General features: G+C 45.3%; 1 protein-coding gene across 1 annotated transcript in view; it reads left to right on the top strand.

The window, feature by feature from the left end:
- NCOR1 (nuclear receptor corepressor 1) overlaps positions 1 to 25,535 on the top strand; it is a 4,682,182-nt gene that overhangs the window by 4,110,435 nt on the left and 546,212 nt on the right. The window contains exon 36 of the mRNA XM_044054890.1: positions 21,581 to 21,743. Coding sequence (XP_043910825.1) covers positions 21,581 to 21,743 — 163 coding nt within the window. The remainder of the gene's footprint in view (positions 1 to 21,580; positions 21,744 to 25,535) is intronic.

Below are 25,535 nucleotides of genomic sequence, written 5' to 3'. Positions count from 1 at the left end.
TCAAGGGATCTGGGAGCTGACACTGTCGGTTCGGGGGGGGGGAGTCTAATTGGACCCTTGTCAGATCCGACTCTTACACTCGGGACTTGGGTGCAGGTGAATTTGGCACCCACATCAGCCTCTGAGCCATCATCCTTGGTGCAGGAGAGTTCTCCTGGCTCCTTAGATCTGGAGGCTGCCTTGGGCCAGGATCGTGGTGCCTTCAAGGTAATGAGGAGTGTGCTCTCCCCCGAGATTACTCCACCCTCTCCTCTAGCTACTGTTCCCCAGAAAGGGCCAGTGTCAACCTTAACACCATCCTTCCATCCCAAGCAATAGAGCCAATGCCCCAGGACACCCCAGTGGGTGAGACGCTCTCTTCTGAAACCTCCCAAGACTATCTCTCTGAGGATGTCCTTCAGAAGAGAACCTGTAAGAGGAAACACCTAGACTCCCGAGTCTGTCACGTCTGATACGAACTTAGAGGATTCAGAAGGGTCCCCACGGTCACCCTCTGAGGATGTCTCCTTTTCAGACATCTTAGAGATCCTGAAGCAGAGAGGTGGCTGGAAGACCCTCTCCCCCTCTAAAGATGAGTCTGTATACCTGGAGGCATTCGGCTCTGGACCCTCCACCTCTTGGGGGTCTCTGCCTTTTGACCAACTTCTTGGCATAGTCAGTCAAAAGGCATGTGGCTCTCCAGAATCTGTGGAACCTGTTCTGAGGAGGCCCAACAAGTTTATTACTGCCCCGGACGATAAGCAATTCTTAACCAAAGGTGTCCCAGTAGATGCTATGGTGGTGGCGGCAGCCACCAAGAAGGAATTAGCTGAAACTTCATCTGTCCATCTGCTGAATAAGGAGTCTCGAATGATGGACAGATGGGAAGCGTATGTTGTCTTTAGCAGCCTTTACTCTTAGGTCGCTGAACTATTTATCCCATTTTACCCGACTTTAGAGGGATCTCCTGAAAGAGCTAGGAGATGCCCTCCAGGGTGCTACAGCTGCAGGAGTGCCAGACAAGGTTAACTCAACTTGTGACACTAAATGTGTACTAAACTCTTCCATGCGCATCATGTCCTACGCAGCTGATGGAGCAAATAGGGCAGCAGGCACAGGAATGGCTCTGAGGAGGCATTCCTGGATGCACCTTTGAGAGTTTGCTGAACCCTTTAAGTCTTCCTTTATAGACTCCCCTTTTGACAGCTCTTCTTTGTTCTGGCCAAAGGTTAGAGAGATTCTTACCAGGTGCGAACAAGAAGGCAAAACCTTTAAGAGACTCTTACCATGTGAGAACAAGAAAAACTCTGCCTGCTGTTGGGAGTACGTTTTATCGCCCCTACCAGGCCTTATCCCAAAAGCCAGAAGGGTGGAAAAATGTGGTTCCAGAAATCCCAAAGAGCTTCACCGGACGCACGTGGTGAATTTTCCCTCAGGGGCAGAGGGGGGAATAATAATGGAAGACGCCGCAGAGGGGGTCTGCAGAACCAGGGTGACAGAGATACAATGTTCTTCGTGTTTCACTGTTGCAGTCATCACACTTGGGTTATCTGCCTGCAGGTAGCCTCCAGTCGTCCCGAATACCAGAGACTTAGTATTTCTGCGTCGGTTGCTATCTGTTCAGTACTGACGGCAGGTCGTCAAGGGTATAAAAACAGGCAGCCAATGCCATTACATCAGTCTTTCTTGCCGAGGAGCCTGACACAGAAGCAGTTTGCACAAGTGCCGGTCAGCCGCTACCTGAGTGTTTGTTTTCAAACTGAATCATCCTGAAGTCTTCTAAAGCTAAGTGCCCCGTTGGGGATCCTTTTTTCTTGCTCTAACCGATGTCAGAAAAAGTTAACAATTGTCTCGCCTGTGGAAAGCAAATACCACACCGAGATTTCCATTCTTACTGAGTCACCTGTTTAGGCCCAGACCACGACGTACTTCGCTGTTTGTGCTTTGTTCAACGCCCGAGCTATTCATCAGGCCCTTATTTTTGCTAAATACTTTCGCTGTCGATCTCCGTATTCCGAAATGGCTTCGGTAAGCCATCCATCTACCGATCTTCTGAAAAACCATAAGGATAAATACAGAGACAGACTGCAGAGTTCCAAAACTGCCGACGACGCTTCCGTTAAGCTTGTCGCCAGTTCACTGGTACTCTGTGAGGTGCTTTCGCAGCCCCTGATGCCCGCTTCGATGGATTCACAGGCCGCTAACGAGACCTGTTCTGAGTCCGGTATGCCGCGAGACTCTTTTTTGACTAGGGAACCTGTGGATGTATCTACCTTGGATGGGTCCAGAGCCGCTGTGCAGGCACCAGCTTCCGAGGAAGTTCTTTGCTTTACCGATATTCGACACAAACCGATGACTTCTTTCGCATCTTCAGTTCTGTCTAAAACTACAGAATTTCTAAGGCCAAGAGTACGTCCTACGCCTAAAAAACAGACTAGTCAAACTCAAGCACCTGCTTCCTTGCCACAATCTCAAATGCTTAAAATGGCAGAAGACCTGATCATGCTGATTAGGGGAAGCCAGACTTCCCCTGTTAAGAGAAAAAGACCTGTCCCCAGCATCTTTAACTGACCAAGAGTCCAATGACTCTGAGGTTTCTGAATATGAAGACATGCCTTTATCTGCTTAAGAGGATTCCGATGCAGAGTAATCCATTCCCTCTGCTTCCCCTACAGAGGATTTTTCTTTTGGTGAAACCCTACATACTTTAAGAGAGCATTTCCACTGGGAATGCCAGGATTGTCCTCCGTTCAAAAAGAGACTCAGATAATTTTTAGATTTGCCACAACATAGACCTTTAGCTATCCCTCCTGTTCTGGATGATGTCTTTATGGAATCCATTTTAACACCTGATACTTTACCCCCTGCTCCAAGGAAACCAGAGAGGTACTACAGAGTCTCTGACTCTCACAAATTTCTTTTCAAACCTACTGCTGATCCATAGGTCATTTCCCAAGGGCCTAAAGATATAAAAGCAACTACAGCTAAGAATCCTACCCCTTCGGACAGGGATTCCAGAGCTTTAGACAGATGGGGTAAAAAAGTATACACCTCTGCAACTCTCCCCATTAGGGCATTGAATTGCCATTTTCACATGCTGAAATACCAGCAACATATTATGGAACTTATTAAGCAAAAATGATCTGCCTTTCCTGACTGTGCAGAAAATAAAGAATTACAGGAGCTTATGCATTCTGCAAACCAAGTCAGCAAGCATACCTTGCAATGTGGGTTTGACACCCTAGAAGCGTCTTGCAAGGCAGCAGTCACTGGTTCTGTACTGAGAAAGCATGCTTGGTGTAAGGAACAGACCTTGCCAGACCATGTCAAATCAAAATTACTGGACGCTCCTTTGAACAAGGATAATCTGTTTGGCACCAGAGCAGAAGAGGTTCTAAAAAAGTTGGAAGAAAAAGCTAAGTCTATGCAGGCAGTCAAAGATTTTTTGCAAGTGCAGCCTCCAAGATTCTTTTGGCATTGCCCTTCAAAACATTGGTCCTTTCCAGCCCCCTCAAGGCCATCTCAATCTAGTCCCAGGGGAAACAGAACCCCCCCCCCCCCAGATTACAGTCTCAGGGTATGCAGAGATCTAAGCAATGGAGTACCTCCACTTCTAAAACAGGGAGTACTAAGTCATCCCCTTACGAAAAGAATTCACAATGACTTCTCAACTCCACTCCTCACCTCTGCCCAGTTGCTCGTGCCTATAGGAGGAAAACTTGCCCACCATGCAAAAAACTGGACCTCCATCACCAAAGACAGATGGGTCCTCAACATTGTATCCCAGAGGTACAAATTTTACTTCCACACACTGCCAACCCCAAAAGGGTTCCCAGACCTTCCTCCAAACCAGTGGGCAGGGCACAAAACCAAGTTAATTCCCTGCTCTCTTCTCCATAAGGGCAATTCAACCTGTTCCTGCAGAACAGATAGGTCAGTGGTTTTATTCCAGACTTTTCCTGGTACCCAGAAAAGAGGGCACTTGGAGACCAATCCTAGATATTTCCATTTTAAACACCTTCCTGTTGGTACCAAAATTCAAAATGCTAACCCTTCAGCAACTTCTTCCTATGCTGTCCAAAGATGTCTGTCCAAAGATGTCTGGTTAGCCACCCTAGACCTAAAAGAAGTCTATCTGCATATCCCTGTCAGGGACTCATGCAGGAAATATCTACATTTCAGGGCAGGATCTATGCATTATCAGTTCTCTGCACTTCCCTTTGGCTTATCCACTGCTCCCAGAGTCTTCACAAAAGGCCTGGCTCCAGCCATTGCCTGCTGCAGACAGAGAAAGATTCAAATATACCCTTACTTGGATGATTGCCTGATTCAGGCAGACAGTCAGGAAAAGCTGTTGCAGCACCTAACATTTGTAAAGAACCTTCTAACCTCCCTGGGGTACACTATCAACAAAAAGAAATCAAAACTAGTCCCCAGTCAAAAGATTGTAGTCCTGGGAGCAAGCTTGGACACAGCATCACAGATGGCATTCCTTACTCCAGAAAAACAAGCCTGTCTAACAGGCTACTTTGCTAAAATGGCCACCAGAACCCAGCTATCCGCCAGGAAAGTCCTGCATGCTCTAGGGGTCATGGCTTCTTGCATTCTACTAATTCCATATGCCAGACTGCATATGAGGAAACTTCAGTGGTACTTAAAAAGTCTTTGGTGCCAACAGTCTCAGGACCTGGAAACCATCATACCTTGTCTAAGGACAGAGTTTCTTTAGTGGGCAGCAGCATGCAACCACAACAAGGGACTTCCCTTTACCCAACTCCATGCCGCCCAGACCCTTACCACAGACACATCAGACTATGCCTGGGGGGCACATCTGAACGACAGGTGCATTCAGGACCACTGGAGCCCAAGTCAAATTCATCTGCACATCAACCAAAAAGAGATGCTAGCTGTTCAGCACTCTGACAGCCTTCAGATCCCTACTCTCATCAGGACCCCTGCTAATAAAAACAGACATCACCACAGTGATGTGGTACATCAACAAGCGGGGGGGGGGTTCCACTCTTACCCACTCTGCAGGCTAGCCATGACCCCATGGAACACGGGCTTAGCTATGCATATTCATCTGCAAACTCAGTTCCTGCCAGGCAAACAAAACTATCTGGCAGACGACTTAAGCAGAAATCTTCTAGACCCACACAAGTGGCAGTTAGACCCCCAACACTTTCAGCCTTCTAACCCAGAAATAGGGGACCCCGGTGTTAGAACTTTTTGCCTCCCCCTACAATCACCAGCTCCACACATTCTGTACCAGGACACTTCACAGCAGGGCCTGGAAAGTGGATGCCCTATCCTTTCAGTGGATAAACCTCTCAATATATGCATTTCCCTCTCCTTCTCTTCTTGCAAGAATATTACTCAAGATAAGACAGGACAGACCAAGGGCAATCCTGATTGCCCCAGACTGGCCACACCAGCACTGGTACCCACTACTGTGCAGCCTGTCACCGGTGCCACCATGGCACTTACCCCGGATCTCAACCCTCTTCACTCAGCAGGAGGGACAGATCTTGCATCCGCAACTTCAAACCCTGAACCTTGCAGCCTGGCTTATTCCTTGAATTCTGTCCCAGTGACCAGCCTAAGCAAGCAGGTGCTGGATGTCATTCTTGAAGCCAGAAGACCCAGTACAAGGAAATCCTGTGCTGGTAAGTGGAAAAGGTATTGTTCCTGGATTCAGTCTAAAGGAGCGGACACAGCACTGCCCTCCTTACCTCTAATGCTGGATTACCTAGCAGATCTAGTCCACAGAGGCCTATCCTTCTCTTCCATTAAGATCCATGCCTCTGCCATCTCGGCTCATTACACACTGAGCCACCTGTCTTCTCTCACCCCTCTCATCAAACAGTTTCTGAGAGGTGCCAACAACTTAAGGCCACCAAGGAGAGCCCCCACCCCTGCTTTGGGACCTTACCTTTGTACTGGAAAAACTCAGGCTACCCCCCCCCCCCTTGAGCCTGCAGTGTCAGCAGAGTTAAAATTCCTTTCCTGGAAAACCGCCTTGCTTCTGGACATCACTTTAGCTAGAAGAGTGTCTAAGCTATAAGCACTTATGGCTGGGCAACCCTTCATTATCTTTCATGCTGACATGGTCTCCCTCAGGACTAATCCTACTTTTATGCCTAAAGTGGTGTCCACTGTAGCTCTCAACCAATCTGTCCATTTACCACCTTCTTCCCTAGTCCTCAAAATAAAGGGGAAAGGATCCTGCACTCTTTAGACGTGCACAGACAGCTCAGATTCTATCTTGATAGGACTAAACCCTTCAGGAAATCTGACCAGTTACTAGTCAGTTTTGCACCAGGGGCAGAGGGCAAGGCCAAATCAAAACATATCATTTCCAAATGGATAGCACACTATATCCATTTCTGTTACAAACACCATGGAAAACCAACCACTCAGAGGGTCAGAACACATTCCACTAGGGAAACTTCAGCCTCTTCAGCATTCCTCAGGGGAGTCCCTACCAGGGGCATTCTGGAAGCTGCTACCTGGAGTTCTGTTCACAGCTTCACCAAGCATTTACCACCTGCCTATCTTTTCCAAATCCAGGGAGGGTTTTGCAACAGCAGTCCTGCAGGGCATACTAGCCAAACCCCCAACTCTTCTTGACTGCCTCCACCCATTCTTCAGCTTTGGGAATCAACCCAAGTGTGATGACTGCAACTGTGAAACACAAAGAACATAGTATAGTTGTGTACACTTACCATAAATGTAGATGTTCAAGTGTATTCACTGTTGGATTCCTGGTTTCTCACCCTCCAGCCCCCTTGTCTCTCTCTCTCCTTCTCTATCTGTTTTACTCACCCCTTACAGGGCTTTTGGTATTTACTTTTTACTGGTGGTGTTTTTTCCACCATAACTTAGCTCCCTCTTTAGGGGGGCTCCTGACATCTGGGGCAAGAAAAACTGATGTAATGGCGTCGGCTGCCTGTTTTTATACCCCCTGACAACCTGACGTCAGTCATGATGTGACAGCAACCAACACAGAAATACTAAGTCTCTGGTATTTGGGTCTACTGAGGGCTACCTGCAGGCAGATAACCCAAGTGTGATGACTGCAGCAGTGAATACACTCAAACATCTACATTTATGGTAAGTGTACACAACTGTACTTTCTTTGGCAGGCCCTTCCAGCACTCCTGAAAGGAGGCCTGCCTGTCCACCTCTGGAGGCAGTCGGGGGCAGATTATCACTGTACCCAAAGGCCTGGCTCAGCATCACTCAAGACAACTGGGTACGGTCGATTATATCCAGGGGATACAACATACCCTTCTCCACCACCTTCATCATGATCAATCCCCGACATCCCACCTGGTCAAAGGGATCGAGCAACCCTAGAAATCCAAAGGTTGCTAGAAAAAAAAGAGTCATCCAAGAAGTCCCCTCAGACCAAATCGGATCCAGAATTTACTCAAGGTTCTTTTTAGTTCCAAAGAAGACAGGGGACTGGGGACCTATCTTGGATCTCAGCAAACTGAACCAGTCCATAACAAAAGCGAAGTTCTGGATGGTGACACTGCAGTCTATACTCCCTTTTCTGGGACAAGACAATTGGATGTGCTCCATAGATCTTCAGGATGCGTACTACCATATAAAGATGGAAAGGCGATCCAGGAGATATCTATGCTACCGGCTGGGAGCCAGTCATTGCCAATTCAGAGCTCTGCCCTTTGGTCTCACTACAGCCCACAGTGTGTTTACCAAATGCATGTTAGTAGTCACGGCTCACCTGAGACATTTAGGATTCCGGGTGTTTCCGTACTTAGACTGGCTCCTGACCACCACCACTGAGCATTTACTGACCAAGGCAAGGGACACCACCATTCATCTCTGCTCAGAGCTAGGCATTACCATAAATTTCAAAAAATCTGCCTTGTTGCCTTCACAGCATATTACCTTTATAGGGGCAGACTTAAACACAAAAGACATGGTAGTAAAACTGCCTCATGAAAGAGTACTAACGCGACGCCATCAAGTATCAATCTTGCTCATGAAAAACAAAGTACAGGCAAAGTTTGTCCTCAAGGTTCTGGGTTCAGTGGCAACGGCAATAGCATTAGTACCACTAGTGCGTCTACACATGAGAATATTCCAGTGGCTACTCTTTGCTCAGTGGTCCTTACTGGAGTTACCCATGTCACACAAGAACCTCATTACAGACACCTGCACGAGGGACTATGTTGGTGGCTTCAATCCACACAGGTGGTAATAGGCAAACTATTTGTTCTTCCCCAGCCAGTAGCTACAGTGGCCACGGATGCTTCCCAAATGGGGGGGGCATTACCTGGGACAGACTGTCTAAGGGACATGGCAGGAACACGAGTACCACTTACACGTCAATGTCCTAGAGATGAGATCAGTGCTTCTGGCGTTGCAAGCATTCCAGAGCTCTTTTCCAACAGGTACGATAGCAATTCAAACAGACTATGTTCGTGGTGTCGTACATCAACAAACAAGGCGGAACCAGATCCTACCCTCTCTGTCGAGAGGCTTAGAGTATGGCAGTGGGCAATATCTTCTCAACGTTTTCTGGTTGCAACGCACATCCCGGAGAAGTCCACCATGATAGTGGACAGGTTAAGCAGAGCAATTCTTATGCCTCACGAGTGGTCACTCAAACAGGAAATTGAAAACAAAATTTTTCGCAAATGGGGCCAGCCTTGCTGCGACCTCTTTGCCATGTCCATCAACTCCAAATGCAGCAGTTACTTTGCCCTAATTCCCCCTCTGGGGGAGTCACCCAGGGATGCACTTGTTCAAGATTGGCCCCCGGGACTTTACGCATTTCCCCCGTTTCCATTAGTACCCAGAGTTCTCCAGAAAGCCAAATTGTTGAGTCGCAGGCTAATTCTCGTTGCTCCTTATTGGCCTTGTCAGATATGGCTCCCTTTCCATGACCCCATCTTGAGGAGGAGCCTTGGATCCTGTACCCAGTGCCGGATCTTGTGACTCATCAGTCAGGAACGCTCCACCTCTCTATTCAAAGCCTCAAGCTCACAGCTTGGTTGCTCCACTTCCCATCTTAGCTAGGCTTCCAGAACTATCTCCAGCAGTGTGACACGTTCTGGTTTCATCGCACAAGAATACAACTAGGAAACTTTATTGGAACAAATGGAAGAGATTTTCTTATTAGGCTGACAAAAACCATATAGACCCTTTACAGCTCCTATATCAACAATTTTGGAATTTTTTAACAGAAACCTTTAATCAAGGTGCAGCTGCAGCCATGATACGAGTACAACTAGCTGCCATATCAAACTACCATGTAAAAGACATGGGATCTAATGTAATGTCTCAGATTATGCAAAGCCTTTCTAAGAAGTACATTCCTTTTAAGACGTCTCCCATAAGAGAACCACCACCTCCTTGGGATCTAAATTTGGTACTAGCTTCTTTAATTCTCCCTCCTTTCGAACCAGCCTCCTCTTGTTCACTAAAGTTCTTTACTTAGAAGACAATCTTTTTAACAGCCATTACATCCGCTAGGAGGATTTCAGAATTGCAAGCTCTGTCTATCCGTCCTTATTTGATTTTCCACAAAGACAGTCTCTCTCTCAGGACAAATCCTTCTTTTCTACCAAAAGTATGCTCTGAGTCCAATTTAAGTCAGTCTATTGAGCTTACCTGTATTTTTCCCCAATCAGGGCAACAGGGCAGAATACAAGCTCCACCAATATGATGTTCATAGGCAGTTACATTTTTACTTGCATAGGACAAAGGAATTCAGAAAATCTGACCCAACTGTTTGTTTCATTCTCTGAAAACAGAAAAGGAAATTCAGTTTCAAAAGTCACCTTATCAAAATGGCTTACAGACACCACCACTTATGTGTATAGCTCTCAGTACAAGCAACTACCAGAAAAATTTGATGTCATTCAACTAGAGCTATGTCAACCTCCACTGCTTTTCAAGCCAAACTACCCTTAAATTCAATTTGTGCTGCAGCCACATGGGTTAACCCTCATACCTTTATCGCTCATTACAAAGTAGATGTGGCCTCCTAGAACAGGGCATCCTTTGGTTCCACTGTTCTGAAGAGTTTATTCCCTTGAGCCACCTGAGAAAGAAGTTGCTGGGGACGCTGTCCCAACCATCAAGAATGAAGGCGAGATAAGACAGCATAACATAAGGAAGTTATGTACTCACCATAATGTTCCATGTTTGTTGTCTGTAATTTTGTCTTTATTCTTGCATCCCACCCTCTTTCCCCCTTTCTGGAGGATCAAGAGGAATTTTTTTAAATTGGAAACTCTCTACCTGCTGAACTTGCTCTCCAGCCCTCTCTAACCCAGTTCAAAAAAAGCCTCAAACTACACTTCCAAATGCACTAGCAATGTCCCTGTTCAAACCCTGACTAACACCCACCCGCTGGTCTTGGATACCTTGCCTAATCAAATCTGTCATTTGATTCTAAAATGTATCTTACTTTTCCTTGTGGCATATCTAGAGCTCATTAAGGGATAAAGCCCTTATTTGGTTCATAGGTTCATAAGTAGGTACTAGGCTATCGGCCCTAGGGCCCATACAAGCCTAGCCAAAAAATGTACCCTGGCTTTCGCCACCCAAGAAAATTATTTTCCTGTGCCCCTGTCAAGCAGAGCCACAGAAGTGATCCCCGGGGTGAATTTCCCATTTCCCATCCAATCATCAAGATTTTTCTTGAAAAGTGCTAATGAGGAGCTCTGTTTGACATAGATAGGTAGTCTGATGTTCATTGTGCGTACAGCTGCAGTCATAACAGATGGGTTATCCTGCCGTCAGGCGGGTCCTTGGTCGGCCGAATTCCAAAGTCTAGGTCCGGCGTCGGTTGTCGTTGCTAGCTCCCTGACGTCAGTGCAGCAGGGGTATAAAAGAACCAGCCGACGCCATCTTCTTCAGTCTTTCTTGCCGCGCGGTGCACGAAGCAGAAGCAGTTCACAAGTGCCGGTCGGCCAGCTCCTGAGATTTACGAAAATATTTCAGCCGAAGTCTTCTTGAAAGCTAAGTATCACGTTGGGGAAACTTTTCTTGCCTCAGACCGATGTCAGACAAAGTTAATAATTGCATTTCATGTGGGAAGCAAATCCCGCATAAGGATTTCCATTCTTTCTGTATTCCTTGCTTAGGCCCAGACCACGACGTCTCTGCCTGCCGTTTATGTGCTAGATTCAACAAACGCACTATTAAGCGTCAGGCGGAGTTCGCCCAACACTATTTTGGTAAAAAAATTAATTACATTGTGTCGTCGGATACTCCGACTCCAGTTTTGAGTAAAAGATGCAAAGATAAGGACCGACATATGAGGTCCGCGACTTCTACCGACACCACGCTAAAGCCGACTACCGGTTCTCAGCGAGGCGCCTACGCAGCCCCTGAGTACCGATGATGCTTCATTACCGGTGTCTTCTGTGCCTGAGGTCGCAGGCTGCTCGGCCCCCATTACAACTACAGATACCAACGCCACTCTTGGCGGGGAAACTCAGAGTTTAGACAGGCCTGCCACTTCTCAAGGTGTCTTCAGGCCTTCTTCATTTTCCATTAAGGCTTTCACAAAATCTAAAGCAGACATGAAAACTAAAAAACAAGGTCCACAGACCCCCTCTCAAGGCCCCATGCCTAAAAAACAGATGCTCAAAATGGCTGTGGATTTGATTACTCTTATCAGGGGTTCTCAACCCCCCTCGGACAAAAGGCCCAGATTGGAGGAAGACTACCCTTCCTCAGATTAAGCCTCTATTACCTCAGAACATTCTGTGGACCAGGAATATTCATATTCCCCTTTTGAAGACTCTGATGCTGAGGAGTCCATTCCCTCGGTCTCCCCCCCTGAGGACTATTCTTTTGGGGAAACCCTACATACCTTGAGGGAACACTTTCACTGGGAAGGCCAAGATTACTCAGATTCCAAGAAAAGGCTCAGGGATTTTCTCTTGCTTCCCCAGCACAGGCCTATGGCTAATCCCTCCTGTCTTGGATATATTAGATGATGTGTACACAGAAGCCAGCCTCAACCCAGATTCTTTACCTCCAGCTCCTGTTAAACCTGACAGGTATTACCGGGTTCCTGATTCACACCAGTTCCTATACAAAAGCCATGCTGCTGACCCAGAAACTATTTCACAGGGTCCCAAGGGAATTAAGGCCTCTACTGCTAAAAACCCATTACCTTCAGAGAGAGATTCCAGAACTTTAGAAAGGTGGGGGAAAAAGGTGTACACCTCAGCCACTTTAACCATGAGGGCATTAAACTGTCAGTTCCATATGTTAAAGTATCAACAGTTTTTGTTATCTCAGTTGAAAAGCAAAATGACACAACCTGAGCAACCAGATTTAAAGGAATTGGAGGATTTGTTGCATAGTGCAGAGCAAGTGGGTAAACATACCTTGCAGTGTGGTTTTGATGCTTTAGAGGCCTCATGTAGAGCTGCTGTTACAGGGTCTGTCATACGTAGACATGCTTGGCTCAAAGAGCAAACGTTACCAGATCATGTCAAAGCTAAATTACTAGATGCACCTCTTCAAAAAGATGTATTGTTTGGTGTTAACGCTGAGGAGGTACTAAAGAAAATAGAGGAAAAGGCAAGATCAATGCAAACAGTGAAAGATTTCCTACAGGTACAACCTCCATGTTTCAGCAGAAACTGGCCTTCAAAAAATTGGTCCTTTCCAGCCATGGACAGACCTCAAAGAGGCAGATACAGGCACCCGAGGGGTAGAGGGCAATCTTAAGGATCATTCAGAGCCAGACAATGGCAAGCACCTACACCAAGAGGTGGAGAAGATAGATCACAGTCATTCAGAAAGCAGACACAATGACTTTCCCCTTTGCATGCCAAGCAAAGCTTTAATGGCAGCACCTTTAGGCGGAAAACTGGCATTATTTTCAAAAAATTGGCATATTGTCACAAAAGACAAATGGATCCTGGACATTATAGACAGAGGCTACATATTCCACTTTCACACCCTTCCAAAAATGAGAGGCATGCCAAACCTGCCACAAAATCAAAGGGCAGAGGCACAAAAACAAATTTCAGCTCTCATGGACATGAAAGCTATTCAAGAGGTACCTGCAAAAGAACAGGGTCAAGGTTTTTATTCCAGACTATTCCTGGTACCAAGGAAGGACAAAAATTGGAGACCTATTTTAGACCTATCCATCCTAAACACATATTTACTCGTACCAAAATTCAAGATGCTCACATTACAGCAGCTTCTTCCCATGTTGGGCAAGGAGTCTTGGGTGGTAACATTGGACCTCAAGGAGGCATACCTGCATGTCCCTATCAGACAAGATTGCAGAAGATACCTCAGATTTCTTGCAGGTTCAACCCATTATCAATTCTCTGCATTGCCCTTTGGCTTATCTACTGCGCCCAGAGTGTTTACGAAATGCGTGGCGTCAGTAATTGCCTTCTGCAGACTTCAAGGGATACAAATATTCCCATATCTGGACGACTGCCTGCTCCAAGCGGACAGCAAGTGCATACTTCTGAAACACCTGGCGTTTGTAAAAAAACTGTTGAACTTTCTGGGATACACAGTCAACAAAAAGAAATCAAAACTAATACCCTCTCAAACAATTATTTTCCTGGGTGCCAGCTTGAATACAAACACCCATATGGCCTACTTCACGCCAGAGAAGCAAGGGCAACTATCTCAATACTTCAGCAAAATGGCAACCTTCACCAGGCTGACTGCAAGGAAAGTCCTGCAGGCTCTGGGATTCATGGCATCTTGCATCATGCTGATCCCATGTGCAAAGCTGCATATGAGGAAACTTCAATGGTACCTTAAAAAACTTATGGTCTCAACACAGCCACAGTTTGGAAACAATTATACCACTCATTCCATGTCTTCAAAAGGAATTTCTGTGGTGGGCACAAGCATGCCAAAGAAACATAGGCCTCCCCTTCTGCATGCCTCAAGCAAATCAAATCATCACAACAGACGCCTCGGACTACGCCTGGGGGGCGCACATGACAGATCAGTGCATTCAGGGAAAATGGTCCCAAAAAGAGAAGCACCTACACATCAATCAAAAGGAAATGCTAGCAGTACAAAATACTATTATGGCCTTCAAAGACCTACTGCATCCAGGCCAGCTATTGATAAGGACAGACAACACCACAGTGATGTGGTACATAAACAAACAGGGAGGAACTCATTCATACCCCCTGTGCAGACTAGCCATGTCCCTTTGGAACACGGCTCTGGAATTGCAAATCCAACTTCAAGCACAATTCTTGCCAGGGAAGGAAAACACACTGGCAGACAGCCTAAGCAGAAATATGACAGATCCACACGAATGGAAGTTGCATCCTCAAGTTTTCGGAAAGATAACTCAGGCATGGGGACAGCCAGACATAGATCTCTTTGCTACCCACAGAAATTACCAACTGAAAAAATTTTGCTCAAGGACCTATCATCCACAGGCCTGGAAAGTGGACACACTTTCTTTCAATTGGACAACATTGACAGTCTATGCCTTTCCACCTCTTCCTCTGCTGCCCAAAGTTCTATTAAAAGCCAGAGCAGAGAGGCCAAACATGTTTCTCATTGCTCCAGACTGGCCAAGACAACACTGGTATCCACTCCTGAAGAGCCTGACGCATTACCCACCATGGATCCTGCCTCTAGTGCCTCTTCTGTTGTCCCAGCACAACTTCAAAACTCTTCACAGTCAGCTGAAAACCCTCAATCTAGCCGCATGGACAATCCCTTTATTTCCCAACAGACCCTCCTCTCCAAGGAGGTGCAAGATGTCATCTTGGGAGGCCAGAAGACCTTCTACTAGAAAAGCCTGCTCCGCCAAATGGAAACGGTTTTGTGCCTGGAATCAGAAAAAGGGCCAGAATCCTTGGGTAATAAATTTACCTCAAATATTACAGTACCTAGCTGAGATGTTAAACAGTGGACTTTCCTTCTCCCTCCATCAAGATCCATGCTTCAGCCATTTCTGCACAATACAACACAGATCCTCCTTTATTCTCTCATCCTCTCATAAGACCGTTCCTCAGAGGGGCTAAGAATATAAAACCCCCAAGGAAACCACCAGTACCTGCTTGGGACCTCAACTTCATTTTGGAAAAACTGACCCTGCCTCCATTTGAGCCAGCTGCTTCAACAGAACTGCAATATTTGTCATGGAAAACAGCCTTCCTTCTGGCTATCACCTCAGCATGCAGGGTTTCGGAACTACAGGCCCTCATGGCTGTGCAACCTTTCATCATTTTCCATCAGGACAGAGTTTCCTTATGAACCAATCCTTCCTTTATGCCAAAGGTAGTATCCAGTGTAGCCTTGAATCAGACCATCCACTTACCTGCCTTTTATCCTAACCCAAAACAAAGGGGAAAGACTACTACATTCTTTGGACATTCAGAGACAACTTCATTATTATTTGGACAGGACAAAGCCATTCAGAAAATCCGTGCAACTCTTTGTGTCCTATGCTACAGGTGCTCAAGGAAACCAAACAGACAATCTCAAAATGGATAGCCCACTGCATACGCTTTTGTTACTCATTTCATGGAAAAACTGTGCCTTCAAGCATCAGATCCCACTCCACAAGGGCCACAGCTACCTCTGCAGCTTTTCTCAGGGGGGTTCCTACCAAGGACATTTTGGAAGCAGCCACTTGGAGTTCTGTGCACACTTTCTCCTAGCACTATCACCTTCCACTTTACTCTAAATCTAGAGCGGGCTTTGCCACAGCAGTCTTGCAGGGCATCCTTGCTCCTCCTAGTTTCACTTAGTGCCTGCCACCCCTTGTTAGCTTTGGGATTCTACCCATCTGTTATGACTGCAGCTGTATGCACGATGAACGTAGTACAGTTTTGTACCTACCATAAATGTAGATGTTCGAGTGCTAATACAGCTGCAGTCCACGTTTCCCTCCCTCCATCCCCTATTGGGACAGGCCTATGACAAACACCTTCTCATACAACCTGATTGGGGTATTCTTTTATGGTGTATTTGCTTGCAAACTACTGTTTTTTGATTATTTTACATTGCATTATTACATAAGTTTATGTTTTGCCTTCCTTCTGGGGGCACCTGACATCTGGGGCAAGAAAAACTGAAGAAGATGGCGTCGGCTGGTTCTTTTATACCCCTGCCGCACTGACGTCAGGGAGGAAGCAACGACAACCGACGCCGGACCTAGACTTTGGAATTCGGCCGACCGAGGACCCGCCTGACGGCAGGATAACCCATCTGTTATGACTGCAGCTGTATTAGCATTCGAACATGTACATTTATGGTAGGTACAAAACTGTACTTTCCAGAGTATGGGAAGTCTCTGGGACAGGAATCTATCCCTCCAGCATGTTCTGTTTATTGTGGTGACAAGGTTTAGGTCCCTAGAGCATGTAGCTCGGAGGGATTGGTATTTCTTTAAGTGGAGCATGTCCAACAGCTCTGGGTTTGACATAGCTTTGTATGTTAGGCAGAGATCGCCCCTGAGTAGGCGATATGCGATGGGAGTAAAGCTGTAGTTTTTTGAGATGGTCTGCATAGGGCATCTGTTTGAGGCCAGTAATCCTCTTTGTGAGGTATTTCTGTGGTCTTTCCAGTTGTTGTAGATGTCTTGTGAGGTACATACCAAAAGGGGCGTTGTACTCTATAATGGGTCTAATGAGTGATGACTAGAGGGGAACAATGACCTCTCTTTTTCTGGATGAGAATCCTTTTGTGATGAGATGAGCCATGTAGAAGGATTTCCTGACCACTGTAGCGATGTGATTATCAAAAGAGAGACTACTGTCCACCTGTGTCCCAAGGTCTCTTATCACATTTTCGGCATTAAGTAGACTACCAGCTATGTGTTAGTTCATGGGTACAGAGTTTTTACCAAAGGGGATGACAATACACTTTTTGGCATTGAGCTTCAGGCCATGGCTTTGACACCAGGTATCCGTCTCAGTGAGGCCCTTTTGTAGTTTGTACACATCGTTAGGGGTTTCGATTATGGCTCCTAGTTTGCAGTCATCTGCAAACTTTGTTAGCCAAAGACCTTCTGTGTTGGCCTGCACTTTTCAGAGAAGTAGATACCAAACAGGAGAGGACCCAGGACTGAACCCTGTGGTACTCCACTTGTCACTGGTCTGATGTCGGATTTGGAATCTGCTACTTTCACAGTGTCTGTTCTGTCCGTGAGCCAGTTGGCAACCCATCTTGTAACATAAGGATTTATACCTAGTTTAGTGAGCTTATCTATAATTCCAGAGTGAGGGATGGTGTTGAAAGCCTTGGCGAGATTTAGATAAGCTGTGTGAACCATTTTACCCTCATCTATGGCTTTGGTGACTGCTTCAAAGAAGTCAGTCAGGTTTAGGAGACATGATCTGCCTTTTACAAATCCAAACTGGGTAGGGTCCAGAGTTTGGAGATTACCAATGTCTGAGTTCCACAATGATACGTTCCATGGCCTTGCAGACCAGGCTCGTCAGGCTAATGGGGCGGTAGTTCCCGGGGTCCGTAGTGGCTCCCCTTTTGTGGAGTGGGATAACCGTCGCGGTGCGCCATTCAGTGGGTACAAAGCCTGAGGTGAGGCTATGATTGAACATGGTACTTAGGTAGGGTGCCAGTTCATTCTGTAGTTCGTGTAGAACGCAGCCTGAGATATTGTCAGGTCCCATGGATGCTGTGTTCTTGGCTTTGGAGAGTATGTTTTTTTTACCTGTGCAGCCGTGATTATAGGAACTTTGCATTCTTCCGGTATAGTGATGGGCCCTCTAGGGGGTGAGAGGGGGGTAAAGTTAGCACTGAACCTATCTGCTAGGATGTTGGCAATATCAGTTGGTTCTGTATATTTAGTGCCATTGTGCTGTAACTCAGAGCAGATCTGTGTGTTCCCATTTAGATTCTTGACATAGCTATAGAATGCTTTGTGGTTGTATTTAGTGTCCGTGGCAAGAATGCTTTGTGGTTGTATTTAGTGTCCGTGGCAATTTTGTTTTCGTAACTAGCTTTGGAGGATTTTATGAGGGATCTCAGCTTCTTACTGAGGTTGACCAGGGAGTTCCTCCAGTGATGGAATTTTACTCTTTTTTGCAACAGTTTCTTTCTTCTGTTGTAGAGTTTGTTTATGGCAGAGGATCACCAGATTTGGCTTCCTTTTTGTGGAGGATAACATCTTGGTTCTATTAGGGATAGCATGATCCATGCACTCGTGTAAGTGCTTATAAAGTGCATTTGTGTAGGATTCGGCAGTCATACCTCTATTGTCGGTCTGCATGGGTGTCATGAAGTTTGCCACTTCTGTCTTAAGAAGTGTGGAATTTGCTTAGGAGAAGTTTTTTAAGATGGTTTCCCTAATTGGAGCTGGGGGTGGGATGTGGATGTCTAGGCTGATTAGCTTGTGATCGGATCTGACCAACGAGGAATTGACCTCTGGTGTGGAACACCGGTTTCCCATGTTGGTAATGACCAGGTCTAGGATATTGCTGCCCCTGGTGGGGGTGTGAATAAGTTGATCCAAGGCGTTGGAATTTAGGAATTCTAGAAAACGTTGAGCAAAAGAGTTGGTACATGAGTAGTTTTCCCAGTTAATGCTGGGGTAGTTGAAATCGCCCATTATTAGGGTGTTGGGTTGTACCCTAATACTTTCCAGTGTATCAAGAAATGGGGAGTGTGAATCCTGGGGCATGGTGGGGGGTCTGTAGCAAGCTACAATTTGGATTTGTGTGAAACACTGCGTGAAACTTGGATGCCTTAACTAATTGTGCCAACCACATTCTATAAATGTTTGTAACCTTGCTGAAGACTGTATACTACATTCATTTGTAAATGTTACTAATGTAATCTACTAACGAGGAGCCTTTCTCCCCAGGCCTCTGCTGAAAATGGACATATATCCAGTTGGACCTTCCCGGTAAACAAATATAAAATAAATTGGCTATGAGTTCTCTGATTCCCTTCATGCCTCATGAGTTTTAGGCATAGAGTTTGTTGCTTTTACTATGGTGGGTTAGATAGTCTAGTGATTAGTTTCTTACAAACGAGATCTGGGTAACTGTCACTAGGCATCTTGGGATAGGGTGTAGCCTCGAAGCCGGGTCTATATCAGCTTATCGAAAGCTGATAACATCGAATGCTAGTTGATCGAACACTAAAGGTTGAACAACCAAAATAGCAAAGACACAGAACAGCTATTTTTTTTTTTCCCCAGGGAAAAAAACAATCACTGTTATGCAAAAAAAAAAAATAGTGGGGGGGTCTTCATCCCCCACACACCCCGATGTGGGTGTGTGTGTGCTCCCCACACCCCACCTACGTAAATATACCAACTCCGAGATCGCACCACAGTGGAGGAAATGGCAAACTCCCGACAATGCCCCATGTTCCGTGTCTTCGCTATTTTGGTTGTTCGACCTTTAGAGATCGATCAACTATCGTTCAATGTTATCAGCTTTCAATAAGCGGTACAGACCCACCTCGAGCCAGTAAAAGCTCTCAAGCTTTAGTATGTGGCCGAGTTGGAACCGATCCTCTGTTCCGAACCCAACCATCAAGAATGAAAGCAAGAGTATGGACAACAAACATGGAACATTATGGTGAGTACATAACTACTTTGTCATCCTAGTCCTCCAGTCTTTGCATCACCTTTGGTCCCCAGGAGTCCTTCATTTTCTAGTGGACAGTACTACTGTAATGTGGTACATCTACAAACAAGGGGAGGAAAAAATATTACCTATGCACACTGGCAGTTAACATCCCTTCCGAGATGACCACAGTGGTGTATTACTTGAGCAAAATCAGGACAGAACCTCATGAGTGGATGCTAATCTAAGAGGTCTTCCTACATATTGCCCCTCAGTGGGGTATGCTCTAACCAGGATGGTTTTTACTCATGCAAGACTTCAGTTGAACTTACAAACCTTGTACATGGTGGTTTGGACAGAAGGATTTTGATTCCATTTAGACATGCTTACATCTTACTCTTCCATATGGAAGACATTTCTGTTTGGTGTCAAAAGAAACATCAAGACCATTATCAACCACATATCCCTACTATTCTTTCTTATTTTTGTGAGTAAAAGTACATTTGTCAGCCATCTCCTCCTGTTTACCTATAGAGCCACCTCTCTCTGTACTTGTTAAAAGTAATGCAGTTCGTAAAAGATGCCCTTAACATCAGACCTCCAAAGAAGTCTATCCCTGCTCCTTGGGATCTGAGTTATGTCTTAAAAAAAACATTAAATTGTTCTCCCTTTTAGCCTAACTCTTCTACCTCTAAAGTTCTGCACTTAATTAACTAGTTTGCTAATGGCTAATCACTTCAGCTAAAAGAATTTCAGAGCTGCAAGCTCTTAGGGCTTCTCTTTTACATATTTTTCACAAGGACAGGATATCCCTTAGGACCAGTCCTTACTTTATGGCAAAAGTTGTAAATGAAATATCTTTGAGACAGTGTATTAACCTGCCTACCTTCTTTCCTTTTTTCTCAGGATAAGGGGAGAGAGAATTGTACATTTGCTAGATGTGCATATGCAGCTCAGATTCTGTTTGGACAAAACTAAAGACTATACAAGAAAATCTGATCAGCTATTTATCTCCTATCAGTGTAAGAAGGTGGGTTGTCCTGTCTCAAAGCATACCATCCCCAGATGGATTTCTTTGGCGGTATGTATTTGTTCCTTTCGTTGAAAATTCCTTTCTGGTCCAGTCCAGGCTCATTCTATCAGGGCTGTTGCTTCTTGTGATGCCTTTTTCAATGGGCTGGACACTAAATTAATTTTAGAAGCAGCCATTTGGTCTTCCATACACACCTTTACAAACAGTACTAAACTAATGCCATCTCTAGAGCAAGAACTGGTTTTATTAGATCAGTCCTGCGAAGAATGCTATACTCCACTTTTGCAGTTTAGTCCTCTTCCCAGATATTCTAAAAACTTGGGGAAACTTCCCATATGTGAACAGTACTGCAACAGTGATCAAATAAAGGCCATAGTACAATTGTATAAGAACTTAACATTAGATGCCTGAAGAGATAATAGTTGCAGTGTTTTGCACCCTTGGTTTTCCCCTATCTCTTTTATATTCTGCTCTCTTTTGGCCGTATTATACTTGATCCATATATCCTCCTTCCTTTGCTGACATGCCTGTTTCCTTTTTCTGTTTTTTGCCCCATTTCTCTGTCTGGGGCAAAAATGTTTTGTGGAACTTTGTGGCAGTATGCCCCTTATGTACCAGCAAGCATTCACTCAACTGGGTCATGTGTCAGATGTACAGAGTGAAAGGAAGGCACCCAAGCTTTGGTATACTGGCTGGACATAGTGTCCTTGATGGCATGTCTCACATTTGTCAGAAATACTACAGCAGTGATCTGTTTGGACATTTGCTGTTACGGTAAGTTCATACACAACTTTCCTTTTTCATAACTGCCCATTTCCTATGGTGTTTTTAACAAAATATTAATTAACAAAACATTAAAGAGTCTAATAAAATGTGTAATAATGATAGAAGGTAAGTGACAGTGTCCATTATTTCTTAGCCATTAGCATTTACTTCCATTCTCAAATTCCAGTTTGTTTTGTATGTCTCAGAGTATGGGAAACTGTAGTACAAGTTAACATTTAAGTCTCATTTTATCACCTAGGCACAGAACAGCCCGGAAGACCTGGAAGCCATGGCTACATACGTTCCCCATCTCCATCCATGAGGTCTCAGGATAATATTTTACAGCAGCGACCTAGCATCTTTCAAGGAAGCAACAGCAAGGGTGTTATAACTCCTCTGGACCCAGCTCAGTTGAGGATCATGTATGTCTCATTTGTTGTTGGCTCCACTTACTAAGAAAGCAGTACAATCCTTTATAGAATTAGGACTTCAGAACTGTGTTCTGTTCTGCTTTGGAAAAGTGCTATACCGGCTGGATTTTAATTTATTTCTGTTACCTTGGCAGTTTTTGAATTTGTGTTCTCTGGTGGTTTGTTCTGCTTTCTAGTTCTGAACAACCACTTAGATAAAAAAAAAAAAAAAAAACAAGTTCTACTGTTTTGACAAGAATGCTTTTATATTTTGCTATAAAGCACAGTTTTCTACTGGCTATGACAACAGTAACGTCAGAATTGTGTTCATTGTGCTGCAGTTGGGTAAATGGTTGCCTTCTGTTTTGTTGAAGTTCATTCTGTAATAACTAGCCAGTTGAATGGAGTTTTCTCTGACGAGAATGTAACTGTATCTAAGACTATGCAACTTTGCAGGATGTTCATCGTGTTTCACTGTTGCAGTCATTACACTTGGGTCATCCTGCTGGCAGGCAACGCGCAGTCAGCCCGAGTTCCAAAGTCTTGGTCCGGCGTCGGTTGCTGTCGCCTCTTCCCTGACGTCAGTGCGCTAGGGGTGTAAAAGTTGCAACCGACGCCATTTTCTTCCGTCTTTCTTGCCGCATGGTGCCCGAAGCAAAAGCAGTTCGCAAGTGCTGGTCGGCCGACTTGGGGAAACTTTTTCTGGCTCCAGACCGATGTCAGTAAAAGTTAATAATTGTATTTCTTGTGGGAAGCAAATACCTCATAAGGACTTTCACTGTTACTGTATTCCTTGCCTAGGCCCTGACCACGACATTACTAGTTGTCGGTTTTGTGCTAGATTCAATAAACGCACTATTAAATGCCAGTTTGATTTTACTTTACATTATTTTGGCCGAAGGTTTAATTACATAATGCCGTCGGAACAACTGACGACTGGAATTTATTAAAAAACGCAAAGACAAAGAAAAGGACAGGCATCCGAGGTCCAAAACCGACGACAAAGCCTCTTCTAGGACAGTCGCCGGTTCTCAGTGAGGTGCTTTCGCAGCCCCTGACACCCGCTACCTCAGAGCCACAGGCCGTAACCGACAGCCACATGGAGAAACCGAGACCTGTGGAAACTCAAGGTATTGGGCCTACGGAAGCTATACCCTCAGATGGGTCTGGAGCCGCTGAGCAGGCATCAGCTTCTGAGGGTGTTTTCAGACCTTCACAGCGTACAATTAAGCCCACTACAGCAGCAAAGTCAAAAACACCATTAAAGACAAGGAAACAAGTACAGCATTCCCCAGAACAGTCATCCATGCCAAAGAAACAGATGCTTAAAATGGCCGAAGACCTAATTACTTTAATCAGGGGTTCCCATCCCCCTCCTGACAAAAGGCCTAGGCAAGACACTGATTATGATTCCTCTGACCAGGTTTCCATTTCCTCTGATTCCTCTTCTGATCAGGGATATTCTCTCCTTCCCTATGAGGAACTCTGATGCAGAAGAGTCCATACCCTCAGCCTTTCCACATGAGGATTATTCTTTTGGGGAAACCCTGCACACCATGAGGGAGCATTTCCATTGGGAGAGCCAGGATTATTCAGAATCCAAGAAAAGGCTCAGAGACTTCCTTTTATTGCCTCAGCACAGGCCCCTGGCTATCCCCCCTGTGCTTGATATTGTTGATGATGTTTTTTCTGAATCCAGTCTGTCTCCTGATTCTTTACCCCCTGCACGTGTCAGGCCAGACAGGTACTACAGGGTCCCTGACTCTCATAAATTTCTTTACAAAAACCCCGCTGCAGACCCAGAAACAATTTCTCAGGGTCCTAAAGGGGTTAAGGCTTCCACTGCTAAAAATCCTGTCCCCTCGGATAGGGATTCCAGAGCTCTGGACAGATGGGGGAAAAAAGTTTACACTTCTGCTACTTTAGCTGTAAGAGCTTTAAACTGTCAGTTTCACATGCTTAAATATCAACAGTACCTCATGTCATTGTTAAAACAGAAAATGGTTTCAAATACAGAAAGTCCTGACAGTAAGGAAGTGCAGGATTTATTGCATGCAGTTGAACAAGTGGGAAAGCATACTCTGCAATGTGGTTTTGATTCATTAGAGGAGGCTTGTAGAGCCGCAGTTACAGGCTCTGTTATTCGAAGGCATGCTTGGTTGAAAGAACAAAGGTTACCTGACCCTCTTCCTCCTCTTCTTTCGGCTGCTCCCGTTAGGGGTCGCCACAGCAGATCAACTGTTTCCATTTCCTCCTGTCCTCTGCATCTTGCTCTGTCACACCAACCACCTGCATAGCCTCTCTCACTACATCCATAAACCTTATCTTAGACCTTTCTCTTTTCCTGTTACCTGGCAGCTTCATCCTTAGCATCTTTTTCGCAATATACTCTGCATCCCTCCTCAGCACATGTCCAAACCAACGTAGTCTTGCCTCTCTGGCTTTGTCTCCAAACCTTTCAACCTGGGCTGACCCTCTAATATACTTATTCCTAATCCTGTCTTTCCTTGTCACACCCAGTGCAAATCTTAACATCTTCAACTCTGTCACGTCAAGCTCTGACTCCTGCCTTTTTGTCAATGCCACTGTCTCCAACCCGTATAACATAGCTGGTGTCACTACCCTCTTGTAGACCTTCCCTTTCACTCTTACTGGTACTCGTCTATCACAAATTACTCCTGACACTCTCCTCCACCCACTCCATCCTGCCTGTACTCTCTTCTTCACCTCTCTTCCACATTCACCATTACTCTGAACTATTGATCCCAAGTACTTAAACTCATTCACCTTCGCCACCTCTACTCTCTGCATCCTCACCATTCCTCTATCCTTCCTCTCATTCACACACATATATCCTGTCTTAGTCCTGCTGACCTTCATTCCTGTTCTCTCTAGAGCATATCTCTACCTCTCCAGGGTCTCCTCCATCTGTTCCCTACTCTCACTACAGATCACAATGTCATCTGCAAACATCATAGTCCATGGGGACTCCTGTCTGATCTTGTCTGTCAACCTGTCCATCACCATTGCAAATAGGAAAGGGCTCAGAGCTGATCCTTGATGTAATCCCACCTCCACCTTAAACGCATCCGTCACTCCCACTGCAGACCTCACCGCTGTCACACTACCCTCGTACATATCTTGTACCACTCTTACATACTTCTCTGACACTCCCGACTTCCTCATACAATACCACAACTCCTCTCTGGGTACCCTGTCATATGCTTTCTTTAAATCCACAAAGACACAATGCAACTCCTTCTGACCTTCTCTGTACTTCTCCATCAACACTCTCAGAGCAAACATCGCGTCTGTAGTGCTCTTTCCTGGCATGAAACCATACTGCTGATCACTAATCATCACCTCCCTTCTTAACCTAGCTTCCACTACTCTTTCCCATAACTTTATGTTGTGACTGATCAGTTTAATCCCTCTGTAGTTACTACAGCTCTGCACATCACCCTTATTCTTAAAAATTGGTACGAAAACACTTTCTCCATTCCTCAGGCATCCTCTCACTTTCCGAGATTTCTTTAAACAATCTAGTTAAAAACTCCACTGCCATTTCACCTTAACACCTCCATGCTTCCACAGGTATGTCATCTGGACCAACAGCCTTTCCGTTCTTCATCCTCTTCATAGCTATCCTTACTTCCTCCTTGCTAATCCACTGCACTTCCTCACTATCCGCACATCATCCAACCTTTTCTTCCTCTCATTCATCAACCCCTCAAAGTACTCTTTCCATCTGCTCAACACACTCTCCTCGCATGTGAGTATGTTTCCCTCATTATCCTTTATCAC

The sequence above is a fragment of the Protopterus annectens genome, chromosome 13.part0, assembly GCF_019279795.1.
Source record: "Protopterus annectens isolate FY-2018-M chromosome 13.part0, PAN1.0, whole genome shotgun sequence".
Lineage (NCBI taxonomy): Eukaryota > Metazoa > Chordata > Ceratodontiformes > Protopteridae > Protopterus > Protopterus annectens.
The sequence above is the reverse complement of the archived record's forward strand: the minus strand, read 5'-3'. Positions and strand labels throughout refer to the sequence as shown.